This window comes from Phyllostomus hastatus, unplaced genomic scaffold (genome assembly GCF_019186645.2).
Source record: "Phyllostomus hastatus isolate PE091 unplaced genomic scaffold, TTU_PhHast_1.1 phas_scaffold_585, whole genome shotgun sequence".
NCBI classification, from domain to species: domain Eukaryota; kingdom Metazoa; phylum Chordata; class Mammalia; order Chiroptera; family Phyllostomidae; genus Phyllostomus; species Phyllostomus hastatus.
Window position 1 is genome coordinate 29,111,657 of NW_025334037.1, and position 17,624 is coordinate 29,129,280.

Genomic DNA, 17,624 nt, shown 5'->3' on the forward strand with positions numbered 1-17,624 from the left:
TTCTCTGTGGTAAAAATATATATAATTACCCCCCTTCCCAACACACACACCAGAAGGGAAGCCCACATACCAAAACACTTGCTCAGGTTTGTCTGCTTGTCTATGAAAACCTTGGCAGACACGACATTCCCAAAGGGCATGAACATCTGCAGCAGGTCCTGATCTCCAAACTCCTGGGGCAGGTGGTAGATGAACAGGTTGGCTCCCTCTGGACCTTCAAGACACCCATCGATTGAAAAGGTATCAGTGTGAAGCAAGCTTATCCTGCATCGTCTCTCATTCCCCACTGCTGTTAAAAGTGTTAGCACCCCAACAGATTCTCCAAATACAAAGCAGGGAACCGACAGGCAATCATTGAAACAGATCCCTTCCCCCACGTTTAGCCATGCTCCGTGTCTCACGGAGGGACATCAGAATCTGACCCTGTGGAGGAAGGTACAGCTACACAACGAAGTGCGGGAACCTGCATGTGCAGCATAAAACCAGAGACTAGATGCTCGTAGAAAACAGAAAAGGAGATAGAAAGAACTTCTAAGCATAACAGGTTTCAAAATTATGTCTAGAAATTACAGGGGCAGCAAATGGATTGGTAATTGCTAGAGGCAGGAAGTGGGGGCAAAGAAATGACTACAAAGGGACACGAGGGAATTTCTGGGGGTGACAGAAATGTTCTGTATTTGCGATGGTGGTTAGATGACTGTAGGCCTTCATCAGAGCTCACAGAGCTATATTCCAAAAAAAGTGAATTTCACCTTATGCCAATTGTACCTCAGTGAAAAGAAATTACATTTTAAACTATGATTAACACTGAGCTCAAAAATAGCACATGCTTTCCTCCTCCAACCACCCAACGACTTCTAACCAAGAAGAGTTGCATTACAATCACAGTGCAGCCATTCTCCAGCACCCTGGCCTCCCCGATGCGGTCCAGCACGCTGAGGAACACTGCTACCTCAGGGCATTTGCACTTGCTGTTCCTCTGCCCCCATCACTCGTCTTCCTCTGCCTAAATGGCAACCTAGAGACACCATCTCCAACCACCCCCTATAAAGTGTGGTGTCCCCAGTACTCCCTATCCCCCTTTCTTGTTCATGTTTCAGCGTGCTGTCTTGAACACCTCACACTTTTCCTAGTTTATTGTCTGTCTCCACAGTGCCACCAGTTCTCCTACTACCACAACCTAAGGCACAAAAGCACCTGATTCAGAGCAGGTAAGGCTGTACTAACCCAGGACTCCTTGCTGCTAAGGCAAGAGAGGACACTTGCCTTTTCCCTACAGTAGTGCTTAAACCTTGCCAGCTCCTGGTTGTAAAAACCCAGTCAAACACAAGCAGAGAGGTGCAGCAGGACTTTCTATTGATACAAACTACCTCAGGCCTCTTTCTGCCTAGACAGCCTCTCCTAAATTTAATGCCATTTATATCAAAACGCGTACTTCTGCATCAACCCACGGGCCACAGCTCTTTCTGTCCCATCAGCCTTCATTCTGTCCTCAATTAGTAAAAGCATAGATCAGAAAAGGAGAAAAATGCCAAGATATAGCTAAAAGGGACACCCACACTGAAGATCTCCTCTGACAGGTTTATAACTCAAGAAGAGACTTCCTAATAAAAACAGATTGTTTCTTCATCTAAAAATGGCAGCCCCATTCCAGAAGGGCGTTCAGAGGTATCTCTGATCTGAGCCACATCCAGAAAACATTCCAAAAGTAGATCACACTTAAAGAGTTTCTCAGTCTATCTTTGACACTGTCCAAGAAAAGTGGCAGTCTGACCGCCTGAATGGCCTTTGTACTGCCTTTCAGTTCTGATGCAGAGAAACCACCCCTGTCCCCAACTCCAGGCTCCCTCTGTACTACTCACCTTCCTTCTGGCTGCCAGCAGCACCAATGCTCTGCTGTGTCAACAGGTTCTGGTTGTACAGAGTGGGCAGCGCCGCGGCGGCATACTGCTGGATCCCCGAGTAGGCCTGCGTGAGGGCCTCCATGGTGCTCCCAGTGCCGTTGGAAAGGCCACTGCTGCCCAGACCACCATTTAAAGCAGCCATCCCTTGGGTGGGGGAGAGAACAGGATTAACAGTATTGAAAAGACTCAATCAATACCAAAGAAAAACTCCGAAGTCCTCCCTTTTATCTTGCTCTTAGTATCACTCTGAGGAGAAATATCCATCTGAGTGGCCAGACTTTAGGATACTCACCAAGCCTCACTGCTAATGGAGATATTACCTCCTTTCCATCTGTGCAAGAAAGGATACCACTCACACATGACTTGCCCCATTTTCTCTTTGGACACTGTACTGAGCAATGTGCTCAGTACTTTACCTGTGTTCTCATTTAACTTAATAACCCTCGAAGTATTCTATTCCCACTTCATAGATGAGAAGATGACCTTGAAAAGGTGGTCAAAAGTTATGGCCAGTGAAGGGACAGACATGGAATTTAACTCAGGTCTGACTCAAAATTGCATGATTATCTGCATCATTCTAACAGTGCCCACACCAGAGTTGTTTATAGTGTGCCATCTACACAAAGAAAAGCCGAATGACATCCAGGGGCTGCCTCTCACCTGCCAGAGAGCTGACGTTGAGGCCTGCTGTGGCTCCAGCTAAAGTCTGCAAGGCTCCGAGGGAGGCGATGGGGTTGACAGAGCTGCTGCTACTGGAGCTTGGTGAGGACCCTGCTACCAGAAATCCCTGAGTTAAACTCAAGCCAACACTCACCTTCTCATGTCAACAAGATCCAAAGCCCAAGAGTGACACTACTTAAGTATTCTCTTAGTAAGAAGGGTTTCAGTTATTAATTTTGATAACTCTTCCTGCTGAATATCAAGTCAAATGATGGTTATAAGAAATTAAAAATTGTGAGATGTTAAAGTCAGAAGACGGCACATGAAAATCTGTTGTTCATGATCTGTCTCCTTTGGAAATGGGTGTTACCTACTCTCCAGAATGACATACCCCTCTCTTGGGATTCTGCCCAAGGGACACAAGGGCCCTCTGGCCCATCCCACACTTACCTGAACTGGTGAGTACGCTGAGGGGACTGCTGGATGTAGTGAGAGCATTGGTACCACTCGGTGTGTTCTGAGCAGCACTGGCTGCAGCAGCTAGGGCAGCCAAATTCTGTAACTGCATTGCATTCAGCCCTGCAACATCCAAAGCAAAGGATCAGTGAGCAGATATGGGTGCCTTCCATCCATTCCAGCAATGACAGCGCACACTGGGAGAAGGCTAGCTCCCAAGAGGAAATGTTCTAGATAAGCTTTATGAGCAACCCTACAGGGCTCCAAAAAGATTCAGATATCACTCAACTCATTAAGAAACTTGACATACTTTCCTCGGAAGAAGTATCTAATCCAACTGCACGCCACCCCAAGTGAGCATTAATAAAGAGACAGGCAATTAGGAAACCGGGAAGGAGAAGGACGTCTGTGGTCTACCATGGAGCCAGACGATGACAAAGCCAAAACCCGTGACACAGAATGGGACTGCATCCGAGTCCCTCACCCAGACTTTACAGGGAATGTGTCCTTTGAAATGGAGATAACAAGCAGAAAACGTAGCAGAGACCCAGACAGGGAGGAACGACGGGAGAGAATACATGGGAGGACGGCAGGAGAAAGAAAGACAAACCACCACCTGAACAGCACATTAGTCATCAGGAGAAGAGAGAAAAAACGAGGGAAAGGTTTCCAAATGGAGCCTAAACAACAATTAAAAGGCGAGTCAGAGAGTCAAACCGCACTGACAATGTGTTGCAAAACATTTAGTAGATGATGGGAAGGCAGAGGGATGGGGGAAAAGTTAATGAGAATAAAAAACTACAACACAGATTCACAATCTGGCAACTTCCTCAGTCCCTGGGACAAAGCAAACAACTATCAACATTTTTCAAATGGCACAATGTAGCTTACCCCAGACCACCCCTTCCTCACCTGCACTTGCCTAGCCTTATCCCACTGCCAAAGGGGTGGACAGGCAGGTCTGAAGCTCCTCAACCCCATCCCCACTAACTTATTCTGACAGATCTTGCCTAGGTTTGTCTGTGGAACCCCATTCTGTTATAAACTCAAGTATGTGTCAGTTAAGTTTTCCATGCATGGCAATAGCAACAAAAAGTAATTCACCTATGGCGTAACACAGAGAAGACACAGTAAACTAACTGCCTGGATTCTAGCAACTTCAGGGTAAGCCATTTGCATGGAAGCCCTCTTAGGCTTTTCTTCAGAGTCACTGGAAAAGTCTCTTTATTGTGGAAATAAAGAGCTGCAGCGGTTTCCTTCTGATCAAAATGGCCTCAGAGAGTCTGCAGGTCCTAATGGATCTTTTCCATCTTCTTCCTCAACAGAGATTTAGAGGGATGGGGAGAAGACAACCCCAGAACACTCTGGTGTCAATGACTGATAGAGTCACCTTCTAGAGACAAGGCAGTTGAGTCCTGGGATGTTCGTCTCATGTCAGGTTTATGGAGTGGAAAACAATTTTTTCCTGCATGATAGTGCAGAACTCTCAGACTGTTGTTAGCTGGGTCTGTTGGCCTGGCTGCTGCTGCTCCTCCGCAGCAGTGAAACACTTACCTCCCATTGGGTGGAGGCTGCTCAGGGTGTTGAGGTTCCCAGAGGAGGCAGTCTGCTGAAGGAGCTGCAAATAAAGCTAGACATTACACCAAAAAACAGAACAAGAGTGAGAGTGAGGGCTGGTTCTGCATCTGGGATAACTCTACAGCACAGCAAAGCGAGAGTGCAGAGGCCCCCAGAGAGAAGAATGTCGAAGACAAGAACCCAAGCCAACACAACAGAAACAAGACTTATGACAGCACAGGACAATACAACACAGCTAAAGCCCTGGCCCAGAGGACAGGAATGCTTACTGAGTACTGAGCCAAGCTCAAGTGCCCGGGCGACAGAACGCAGCACAGCAAAGGACAGAAGTAGAGCAGGGAACTAAACTCAACTCAAGTAGCTATGTAGTTGACTGCGATGCATGTCTGGTATGGATGACTGCCATTTCTATTTCCTCTCTCCCAAGTTCTCCTTAGTTAAGTCCATACATCTTATTTTGCAGATTGTTTCCATCTGGATACCCAATTTCTATTTCAAACAACTATTCTAAATATCAAATCTGACGGTTTCAGGGTGTTTTCTTGGAGTCATTCTTTACCAGCCACAACAGACCCACGACTAGATCGCTCTCCCATGCTACACATCCATCGAGCCCATTTATCTCCTTCCCTCCAAATTGGTCCTCACTGTTGCAGATGACCAAATGATTGATGGGCCAGTCCATATCGGTTCAATGTACATTCTCTTTCAATGGATATCCCATAACAAATGAAGAAAAGAGCCTTTCCATCAGCTTATGGATCTCCATGGCCTTGACCTTATTCTGTATCTCAGCAAACCACAATCTTCATCTAACCAACCTGCTGAAAACCTTTGCTCCATTCAAATGTAATCAGTGTTCTTTATGGACAACTGGTATTCTCGTTTCTAGATTCTTTATTCAACCTGTTGTCCATTCCCATAAACATCTGACTTGGTTTCCCTGTCATGAATGCCTTTGATCCACAAACTTCCAGAAACAGAATGAGAAAAAAAAAGTACATACAATTTTTACCAGGTTCTCAAAGGAGTCCACAACCCCACAAAGATTAAAAACCACTGCTCTGGTCCAACAGAGATCAGGTTCAATCCACATATTTCCAGAAAAAAACTTCATAAGTCATGATGATGCACTACCACTTACACAGCCCATTAGCATCCACATCTTCATTTTTGTCTTCTTAAATACCTTGGGCAATGTGTTCAGTCCCAACTAGGGCACTGTGCACACTGTACTCGGCCCCTCCATTTCCTCCATAAACAAGAACAGCTCTTAGGGAGGGAATCATATCTCACTTAAAGAAAACAGAGCTCTCACCACATACTGTCACATACTTGCTGGCAATGACAAGAAAGGGAGTGTTCCCTGAGAAGAAGCTCTAAACTCTCCAAGAAAAGTAAATGCACATCATGGAGATGATTTTCAAAGCATTATCATTTTGGAAGAAGAGAGCTCCGAATTTCTGAAACTTTTAAGCAGTGTTCTAGCACTAAGAAATAATCTGATCTGTTTAAACAGAACAACTATCTACACTTTTTGACTTCAGAGAAATACTAGCTAGAATGAACCAGGATTTCTAACAAATTAGAAATATGGAGACCGAGGAGCACCGAATTAGCCAGAATTCAGTACTGGAGGACAGAAATCATTGCCTTTCTTGTTTCTATACAGAATAATCTTTGAAAGGATGAGGAGTGGATGACTCTAAGTATTCTGATTACATATTTTTGGACCAGCCACATAAATCTAATGGTATCACCATTTATTTTTTCTTTGGTAGCTTTACAGATGATCTTTTCTTTCTGATTCACAGATGACAGAGTTTTAATTATGTTGTCTTGTCTGCAATTCCTTTTAAAGGTTTAAACAATAATAATTTGTCATACTGCAGACCTAGTAAAACTTAATGATAAATAGCAGCTTGTCTCTCCTTTGGACTCCATGACTTAAGCTCAACAAGAGAAAGATCAAATTAAAAGAAAACCTATTTACTATATAGTGAATTCAAATATACATCTGTAATACTCATTTAAATAATGTCCATGCTTGATCTCTCAATTAGCAAGAGAGAAACATTTATCATATTCTTCAGGGAGACTCAATAGGTCTTTAATAATACCCTCTACACCTGGTAGAAAAAGACATGGAGAAAAATATTTGGTAGTTGAGACTCAGAAATTTTTTTTCTTGGGGGCAGGGACATGAGCTGTTTCTAAGTCTTTTTATCAGGAAATTACGATTTCACTCTAACTCAAGATATAACCAAAGATGTGTGACCAGAGAGACGGAGAGAAAATAACAATGACTTCAAGAATATTGCATTGCCTAAATGTTTACGTAAAATTTCAGTGTGCTAAAAGTTGTAAATGCCACTGTGTCTGTTAGCTGGGGACAGCAGAAGAAGAAACAGCTGAGAGCTTGCATAGTCTGCAGAAAGCAAACCACAAAGACTCACTGCTAAATACTGGGGTCCAAGAGTATTTAGACCAGCAAGGTTTCCCCACACAGATGCTGCGCTGATTTGCTGCATCTGCTGCTGGAGCTGCTGGGCCATTCTCTTCTGTTCTTTGTCCTTCTGCGTATCAGCAAATTTTACCACCATGGGGGATGAGCAACCCTATGAAAAGACCAAAACCAAAGGGTCAAATTCTTCCTTTGGGTGTAGGAAAAATCCTCATTTCTAACGACACACAGCCTCCATTCTAATTTTATTCACTGCCAAGTGATTGTCTTCCTGATACACATAAATGGCAAAAGATAACTTAAAAGGGCAACTAGTTCCAATATGTTAATTTTAATGTTAATTTATGTTTGGCCTGCTTAACTTTTAGAACAGTAAGATGCTATACTGCTGCTGGGCTTTGAAGGCCAAATGTCCTAGTACCCTCAGGCTGAGGAACTGCCCCCTTACATCCGTCTGTTCCCTACCTCCATGGTCTGTGCTTGGTGCATTGCCTTGATAGCCGTCTGTGCCATGGCTCTTGTTGTGAAAGTCACAAATGCACAACCTGGTAAGAGAGAAAGATCAATAACTCATTCATTCATTTCCTTGTTTATTTATAGACATCAACTAAGCACTTAACTATGTGTCAAGTGCCATGCTGGCAATCCAGACATGGTTTCTGCCTTCAGGAGTTCATGATCTAGCGGAAGAGAGAGCCACGTTACACCAGTGTGGTAAGTGATAAAAACCAAGGAAGCATAGACAGGAAACAAAGTGCCTGAGGGACAGAGGAGGATTCATAGCCTCCAGTTCCTCTCAGGAATAAAAAGTTTCAATTTTGACTTCAAGAACATCTGTAGGCATGAAAACGGAGAATTTTAATACATGACACTGGAGGGGAGAACATCAAGTCCTTAAGGATAATGGGAGAATACAAAAGGGATGAAACTGTAGGAGTTGTGACAGGACCTAGACATGTAACACCGCACCCAACTTCTCCATCACGACAGAGCCTCACTGGCTGGAGATCACTGTTTTCCACTGGTCCAATTCAACAGAAAATCCACATTCAAGAGGAGCATCTTTAAAGTTTAAAAATGTACCCACCTCGGCTCAATCCATCAGGTCCCCTCAATATCCGGCATTCTTCAATCTGTCCAAATGAAGAGAACATGACTCGGATGTCATTTTCAGTGCACTTCTTGGAAATCATACCGATAAACAGTTTCCTGTCTTCCACTGCTGAGAGAGTAAAACACAGAAGGTCTGAACGTTATTATACAAGACTGAGCAGTCCAGAGACTCAGGAGTCAGGACCACTGGGTTTGAAGCCTGGCTCTGGTGCCTTGATACCATTTTCAGATTCTAAGATATACTTTGTTTCTCCCAGTACAAACAATGGTATCTTGAAGTTATCACTGAAAGCACTTAGATAAAATAAAGTACCTTTGTGATCTTATGAGAGTTACCTCAAAGGCAGCTGTAGGTATTATTAAATTAAACGCACAGTGCTCAGATTCTTACCTAGCACTTGGTAATATTTGCTCTTACTAACAGAACTACTACTAAAGAATGAGTTTTCACACTTCATTGAGAGAAACAGGACATACCTTTCAGAAAGTCCAACTATCCACTTTCTACCTGTCCTCTTGAGGACTAAGGGTCTCCCTTCCTCCCTCCCTCCCTCATTTCCCCCCTCACTTCTGTCTGTAAGAAATTACACTGATCAGAACATTCCAATACCCAGTCAAGATGGCAGCATGGTAAACACGGCAGCCTCCTCACACAAACACATCAAAATTACAACCAAAATTTAAAACAACCATCACTCAGAACTGTCAGAAATTGAGTTGCATGGAAGTCTGACAACTATGGAAATAAAGACACCACATCCATCTAGGCTGGCAGGAGGGGTGGAGATGCCGAATGGGCTGGTTGCACATCCATGTGTGATGGATAAAAATTTGGGAGGGGCATCTTCAGAGCAAGGAGTACCAGTCCAACAGCAGGCCCCCAGCCCAGGGTTCCAATGCTAGGGAAATAAACCCCCTTACCTCTAGCTACAAAAATCAGTGGGGACTGAGCTGCTGGAAGAAACTTCTGGACCCCCAAGCAGTTCCTCTTAAAGAACCTACACAAAGACTTATTCAGATTCACTCCCTCTGAGCTCCAGCACCAGGGTAGTAGTTTGAAAGGCACCAGTGGGATACAGGGAAAAACTGAAGTGTCTGGCATCAAAGGTGAGAGCTGGAGGACAGCTTTGTCCCAGGCAGAAAGGTGGGCAGAGGCCACTGTCCCTTTTCTGAACTTTCTCCCGACAGCCACAGAACTGGCAGGCGGGTGCCATATCTGAGACTCCATCAACCTGGCTAACACTGTTTGACCCACCTGGGTGATCTCCAAAGACTCTACCCACGCCCCCCAACTTACTGGCCCACCAAAGCTGCTTTTCCATATGAATGGATGGTCTTAGCTCAAGCTTCCCAATTTCCTAAATCCTTTCAAACAAGCAACAGCTGGCCTCAGTGAGCCCTCAACCCCCATACCTCTTGCTAACAGGTCCCAGGCCTGCCACTAGCAGCAAACAACCTAGACTCACAATTTGCCTTTGCCTGGAAATCTCTAAGCCCAGCACAGGTAGCAACCATCTCAGAATGCTTTACAGCTCACGCATGGTGGCCCCAGGGCAAAACACAGGTGTGGACCGACCTTGGCCTGAACCACCCCGGAAACACCATAGCCTGCACACAGAGTAGACAGCTACAAACTATGCTGGAGTGTCACCACCCTGTCCCTGCACAGTTGATCCTCCAAGGAGGGGAGTGGTTGGTGGTCAGTGGTCATAGCTAGTTCTTATAACTGACTGGCCTGGGTAAATCTCTTCCATTAATCTGCCAACAGCAATCAAGGCTCAACTATAAGAGTAGGGTGTACTCAACCCACACAAAGGGTGTACCTTGAGTACCCAGCTTGGGAGATGAGGAGGCTATGCTACTGGACCCTACAGGACACCTACTATATTAGGCCACACTACAAAGACAGAGTCATGGAAGCTCTACCCAATATATAGAAACAAACACAGGGCTGCCAAAATGAGGAGACAAAGAAATGTGACCCAAATAAAAGATCAAAACTCCAGAGAAAGAACTAAACAAAACGGAGGTAAACAACCTATCAGATGCAGAGTTTAAAACACTGGTTGTAAAGATGCTCAAGAAACTTAGTGAGGACCTCAACAGCCTAAAAAAGATCTAGTTGGAAACTAAAGATATACTAATTGAAATAAAAAACAATTTACAGGGAAACTACACTAGAATGGATGAAGCCAAGAATTAAATCAATGATTTGGAACTTAAGGAAGCAAAAAACAACCAATCAGAACAAAAAGAAAAACAAATCCAAAAAACTGAGGATAGTGTAAGCAGCCTCTGGCACAACTTCAAGTGTTCTAACATTCATATCATAGGGATGCCAGAAGGAGAACAGAAAGAGCAAGGAATTGGATATCTATTTGAAAAAATAATGAAAGAAACTTCCCTAATTTGGTGAAGGAAGTAGACATGCAAGTACAGGAAGCACAGAGAGTCCCAAACAAGATGATGCAGAGAGGCCCACCCCAAGACACATCATAATTAAAATGCCAAAGGTTAAAGATAAAGAGAATCTTAAAAGCAGCTAGAAAAAAGAAGTTAGTTACCTACAGGGGTGTTCCCATAAGACTATCAGCTGATTTCTCAAAAGAAACTTAGCAGGCTAGAAGGGACTGGCAAGAAATATTCAAAGTCAATGAAAAGCAGGGACCTACATCCAAGATTTCTCTAGGCAGCAAAGATATCATTTAGAATCAAAGCGCAGATAAAGAGCTTCCGAGACAAGAAAAAAACTAAAGGAGTTTATCACCACCGAACCATTATTATATGAAATGTTAAACAGGCTTATCTAAGAAAAAGAAGTTCAAAACTATGAACAATAAAATGGCAATACATACTTATCTATCAATAACTGAATCTTAAAAAACAAACTAAGCAAACAAGAACAGAGACAGAATCATGGGTATGGAGAGCATTTTGATGGTTCTCAGACTAGGGGGGAGGTGGTAGGGTATGGGCGAAGAGGTTAGTAGATTAAGAAGTACAAGTAGGTAGCTGCAGAACAGCCATGGGGATATAAAGTACAATATGGGAAAAGCAGTAGCCAAAGAACCTATGCACGACCCATGGACATGAAAATGGTGTGGGAACTTAGGGAGTAGGGGGTGCTGGGTGGGGTCGAGGGGCAAAGGAAGAACAACTGGGACAACTGTAATAGCATAACCAATTTTAAAAAATCCAATTAATCTAAAATGCTCTTGTAATGTTTCCCTACTAACTCTATTTACCTCGGTTATTTACCACACTTAAAAAAAAAATAGGTAAGTTAGATGATATTACTTAGAGCACTGAACCACTGTCTTATACAATACATAAAAAATTAACTGAAATGGATTAGATTTGAACATAGGATCCAGAACCATAAAACTCCTAGAAGAAAATCATAGGTGGTAAACTCCTTGACATCAGTTTTGGTGATGACTTTTTGGATATGACTCTAAAAGCAAAAACAAACAAACAAGTGGGACTACATTAAACTAAAAACTTTTGCACAGCAAAGGAAATCATCAACAAACTGAAAAGACAACTTATGAATGTGAGAAAATATCTGCAAATCACACACCTGATAAGGGGTTACAATAAAAAAATATGTAACATCAGGAAAATGCAAATCAAAACCACAATGAGGTATGATCTCACACCTTTTGATAATGGCTATTATCAAAAAGCCAAGTAAATAACAAATGTTGGTGAGAATGTGGAGAAAAGAGAACCCTTATACACTGTAGGTGGGAATATAAATTAATGCAACCATTGTAGAAAACGGTAAGGAAGACTCCTATAAAATTAAAACTAGAACTACCATATGATCCAGCAATTCCACTTCTGGGTATTTACTTGAAGAAAAAGAAAATACTAATTCAAAAAGATACAGAACTCCTGTGTCCACTGCAGCATTATTTACAACAGCCAAGACATGAAAACAACCAAAGAGCACACTGATGAATGACAAAAAAATGTGTGCACGCACACAGGCAACCACACACTGATGTTTCTTTCTTCCTCTCTTCTCCTTTCTCTAAAAATAGATAAAATCTTTTTTTTTTTTTTAAAGGACATCTTGACATTTGTGGCAACATGGATGGACCTTGGGAGCATTATGCTAAGTGTAACATGTCAAATAGGGCAAGACAAATACAGTGTGATCTCTCTGATACGTGGAATCTTAAAAGGAAACAGAAGCCCAAGGCTATACAAAAACGGGTTGACGGCTGTCAGAGATGGGGCGTGATAGGTGGATGGAAGGGGTGATGGGTCTCAAAAGGAACAATCTTCCACTTATAAAATAAGTCATGGGGATGTAAGGTACAGTGTGGAAATTATAGTTATTACTGTATTACATATTCGAATGCTATTGAGAGAGTAGATCTTAAGAGTTCTTAACATAAGTGGTTTTTTTTTTTTGTAACCACGTATGGTGATGGATGTTACCTAGTCTTATTGTGGTGATCATTTCATAATATATATCAAAACATGATGTACATCTAAAATTAATATAATGCTATATGTCAATTCTACCCTCAAAAGAAATGACTTAGCACACAAAGCAATCCAGATGCCATGAGAACAGCAAAAAAGCCAGGAAGAAACCTGGATGGGGGAAGCTACATGCTTGCTTACCATTGTTCTTCTCACTGTCCGCAGGTTTCATCTGTATAGGATGGTGCATCTAAAAGGAAAAACACAGGCATATTACCATTGTGCACACTGAAGGCATTCAGAAGTATGAGGGCTCCTAAAGGAATGCCGAAACTAGAGCCCCTAAGAGTTCTCGTGAACTCACGTCTGACTACCTCATGACTTTTCCCCACCAAATACCAGGACAGAACATTGAGTCAAGCAGTCAAAATTCTCTCAGCTGAGAGAGAACTACTTTCAGCCTATCTTCTCTGAAAGTCCCCTTTACACTCATTCCTGTGGCAGTCACCCTTTCCCCAAAGTGGTTTTCAGTGTGTACCTGATACATATAAGTATGTTCCAGGTGTCAAAACCACCAGTTCCACTTAGTAGTAGGAGCTTTCTTACCCCTGGGAGGACCTTCATGTTGTGAAGAGCGTTCTGTGCTTCTAATGCAGCTTTGCGGGTGTAAAACGTAACAAAACAGCACCCTGCAATAAACAAGATTTCACAAAATCAAACCAGTCCTTCAAAACCAGAAATTCCTACAGCACACAGTCCTGCATGGGCATACAGGGCTGGGGCAAAAGAGGTTTACCTATGAGTATGAGAAACACAGTTTATTCTTGTATCATTATTTATTGCTATAGTTATTGTCCATATAAACAACTGTAAGCTTACTTTTGCCCTATCCTTCATTAGAACTTAAAAGAGCAGGGTTTATTAAAATTAGCCGAGAGAGATAAAGATGGCAGAGACAGAGACACAGAACCTAGCCAGAGAAAAAACAAAGATTATTTTCTATGCATTTTCTTTATTGTTATAGTCTCTTAGTTATTTTTGATTTTTAGTTATTGATTTTAGAGAGAGAGGAAAGTGGAGGGGGCAGGGGAGAGGGAGGAAAGGAGGGAGGGGTAGAGACATCAACTTGCTGTCCCACTTATTTATGCATTCATTGGTTGCTTCTTATATGTGCCCTGACCAGGGACAGAACCTACAACCTTGGTGTATCAGGACAATGCTCTAACTGAGCTACCTGGCCAGGGCCTAGTCTCTTAGTTCTGTTAAAAGTCTCCTTTAGCTATTCCTATAACTTCTTTGGGAAAGATGACTTCCCTTACAAAGTTCACAGTACCAAGCCATTCAACCCACCCTGTCTGAGCACGGGGTAGTGTGCTGGGCAAGAGCACTCAGCTACAAACAAGACAGACAGGGACCTTGAACTCTTGTGGCTCTTTGTCCACCAGAAACTCTTTCTTTTTTAGAACCACTCCTTACTTTGTAGCCAATTTTACCATATACCTCAAAATAATTATCACTTATTAAATTATAAAATGACTTAAGAGCAAGATCCTCTTAGTATCTTTTTTTTGACTCTTGGTTCTCAGCAAATATAATTAAGCTTCTAACAGCACATGGTACTGACTGAGATCTGTAGTTTTGTTTTTTGTATCTTTGCTGGATATAGGAGGGAGGAGGTGTATCTTGTAAATCCTGTGTCCATAAGTCCATGAGATATGACATAGAGTTCTTTCAAAATGAATGTGCAATTAAGATTTTAAATTATTGCACATTATATTGCCAGTCATTAGAAAAAAAGTACAGTACTTTATTTTTTGGGTCAACTATGCCAAAAAGAGAAAATAATTTATGGTTCTAGATCCTGTTATTAAAGCTGGTTTCAAACATGACAATCATACTTGTTTACATTTGCACTGTAGAAGAGCTTTCACAGAAAATTACTCTGAATTGGTCCCTTGGAAAAATAAGAGTGTATCTGCATGTGCAGGGGCAAAGCTAATGCCTCACCTACCATCAGCCCTGTGAAACCTCCACTCTGCTGGGTATTTCTTGCAGCAGTTCAGCCTTTCTTCTCCTGTTCATTATATACGCCACATAGCAAACAGGTCATCTGCAAACAAGGACCTCCTACTTGCTAAGTCATGCTGCAAGGCCTCTATATGCTCTAACAGAAATCCACGGCTAAAGGACAGTCTTTTTCTTTCAGTTTACTTTAGCCAAAATATGAAAGAAAACTTTATGTGGTTGGTTTAAACTTAATTTTTGTCAGTCCATTCATTCCCAAGATCAAATGAGACACTCATGTGAGTCTATCTGTTGAATTTAGAGCTCTCACAAAAGACAACCCAAGATCCAACTTACAAATCATCCTCATGAAGTCACCTTAACTTCTTATTTAAGCCATAAAACATGTATGAGCTGGAATATCGCTACTATAAAATAAGACTCTCCTCCTCCCCGCACATGATCAGAGGAACGTGCTGGCAATGAAAGAGCATGTGCATGACAAAAATCACACGTAAAACCCAAGCCCTCACCTTTGCTCTGAGGAGGGTTTTGGCTCCTATCCCTCAGGACGTTGATTTCATAGACAGCACCGTACTGTTCGAAGAGTTCTCTCAAGTCCTTCTCAGACCAGGTCCTCGGGACCTGGCCCACAAACATCTTAATAGCATCAAGATCCGGTTGGTCTGGGTGGTCCAGGGTGCCGTTCATTTTCTTTGAGCTGCATTAGATAAAATAAAACTAATATTATGTATTTATGTTACTTTCCAGAGGGAGTTTTCTTTGCTTTAAAGATCTCAACTACTTCCTGGGAAAGTAAGGGGAAAAGATTCTACTTCCTTTACTTCCAACTCAGTTTACCAGAGTTCCCTTGTCCTCTCTCACCATGGCCACCCCACCCCTGCATTAGAACTGGATTCCCAACTAAAGTCACCATTCTGATTAGAACACCCTGGGTTTTAATTAAGAAACTGAATGGACAAAAACTAGGGGCGGGTGGAAATGAGAGGGAGGTGGGGAGGGCTGGGTGGGTGGGCTGGGCGTAAAAGAAAATTGTATTTGAACAATAATTAAAATAAAAAAGAAATTGAGTGTCACTTACTCCTTATCTAGCATGAAAATTCTCAGAACTTAAGAGGTAAAGTTCCTAAAGCAAATTTTAATTTTAAACACACATAAAAATCACAAAAGACTACTGATTATGAAAAGACTCAGGACTCTCGATGAATATAATGATAGGTAAAAAGTTTTCTTTCAGTAGCATTAGAACAGAGGCGCTTGATTTCCAAGGCCTAAGCTAAGGACTGACCAGAATGTCAGTCTTTGAATGTGGCTCTCTCACGTGCTAATCCTGGCGTTCTTTGAGTTAGGCCCTAGACCAAAACAAAACTTTGCCTCTTCAACTCTAAATAATATTATATAAACATAAGCAATGATGCCATCATTCTCAGTTTTTATTGTTTCTCCGTTATCCAGTTTAATGCTACTTTTCCGACTTTACCAGTTAATTCCAACTGCAACTATTACAACACCAACAAATTCCTCCAATCCTATCACACCAAACTTGTAATGCTCATGCTTGAATACCTTCACTGCTACCACTGCAACTGCCAAGAACCCAAGGCGATTCTTGCACTGCAAGTATTTCTACCACCCAAAATAAATCAAAGGCCTTCTCTACAGTGTTTCAAGATCTTACCATATACTGGTAACAACTTCAATTCCAAAGAGCCAGCATAATTAACTTTTCTATAAGTGTTTGCTGCTTCACACAAAATCACATCATCATATTCAAATTTGCCATGTTTCAATATTCAATCCTAAATAAAATGGTAGTTTTCACTAAAGGAAAAACAACTTTTTACACCACTGTTACCTTTTGAATAGTATTTGAAAATCCTGGAGAATGATGAATCTAGGAAAGATTCTAGGAAGCTCAACCTATCTTTTAATCCCTAAATCTCTTATAACTGAACACCCACAAGAACTATTCTCATTAACCTAGCATTAACTTATTGTCAAAAGCTGTTAATACAGACCAACTCTGTGTCACTATGCCTGTAAAGGTTTCCCGTCCTCTAGCTTTAGTCTAGAGCTTCTTGAATGCAGAAACTGTTTTATTTCCAATTCATTCTTGTAGTCACACCTGGTTCAATGTAAGCACTCAGTGTGGGATGGGAGAAATTTCTTGTTCTCATTCTCAACAATTCCCCTATTAAGCAACTAACTCTGATAAAAAATGAATGCTGTGCATAAAGAGGGATAAATAGCACAAATTAAAGAGCCTCTATTATCTCTTATGACTACTTGTCACAGGATTAACCTGTCATAAAGGGTAAAGAAAGCCAAATATATGGCGACAGAAGATGATGGGACTTTGGGTGGTGGGCACACAATGCAATATAAACATCATGTACCACAGAAATCTGCACTAGAAACCTATATAATCTTGACCATTGTCACTCCAATAAATTTAATTAAAAAAATGAAATAAATTTTAAAATGCACTATGACCAGTGAAACAATGAGTATCACTGCCTATAACCTGCTCCCAACAACTTTAATTACCAAGTTTAATGTTTTTTTTTTTAATTTACTTTTTTTAGAGAGGGAAGGGAGGGGGGGAGGGGGGAGGGAGAGAGAGAGAGAGAGAGAGAGAGAGAGAGAGAGAGAGAGAGAGAGAGAGAGAGAGAGAGGGAGGGAGGGAGAGGGAGAGGGAGAGGGAGAGGGAGAGAGAGGGAGAGAAACATAAGTGTGTGGTTGCTGGGGGTTATGGTCTGCAACCCAGGAATGTACCCTGGCTGGGAATCGAACCTGGGACACTTTGGTTCCCAGCCCACGCTCAATCCTCTGAGCTACACCAGCCAGGGCCAAGTTTAATGTTTTATTAAAATGTTGCTAATCTTACCCTGGCTAGTGTGGCTCAGTGGACTGAACACTGGTCTGTAAACCCGGAAGCTGCAGGTTCAATTCCCAGTCAGCGCACACGCTTGGGTTGTGGGCCAGGT

The 17,624-nt window shown here is 42.1% G+C and overlaps 1 protein-coding gene across 18 annotated transcripts in view; it reads right to left on the bottom strand.

Annotated features, from left to right (window-relative positions):
* The window catches only part of CELF1 (CUGBP Elav-like family member 1), a 69,352-nt gene that overhangs the window by 7,060 nt on the left and 44,668 nt on the right, over window positions 1–17,624 (bottom strand). For 15 of the 18 annotated variants that reach the window (XM_045825499.1, XM_045825494.1, XM_045825505.1 and 12 more), the window contains 11 exons: window positions 15,150–15,337; window positions 13,219–13,301; window positions 12,814–12,862; window positions 8,150–8,284; window positions 7,528–7,607; window positions 7,055–7,216; window positions 4,575–4,650; window positions 3,015–3,143; window positions 2,565–2,678; window positions 1,863–2,048; window positions 71–214 (listed from right to left, as the gene is read on the bottom strand). In XM_045825499.1, coding sequence (XP_045681455.1) covers window positions 71–214; window positions 1,863–2,048; window positions 2,565–2,678; window positions 3,015–3,143; window positions 4,575–4,650; window positions 7,055–7,216; window positions 7,528–7,607; window positions 8,150–8,284; window positions 12,814–12,862; window positions 13,219–13,301; window positions 15,150–15,327 — 1,336 coding nt within the window. In that variant the 5' untranslated portion in view covers window positions 15,328–15,337. The remainder of the gene's footprint in view (window positions 1–70; window positions 215–1,862; window positions 2,049–2,564; window positions 2,679–3,014; window positions 3,144–4,574; window positions 4,651–7,054; window positions 7,217–7,527; window positions 7,608–8,149; window positions 8,285–12,813; window positions 12,863–13,218; window positions 13,302–15,149; window positions 15,338–17,624) is intronic. The other 3 variants (XM_045825498.1, XM_045825497.1, XM_045825496.1) reach the window with 3 other exon arrangements.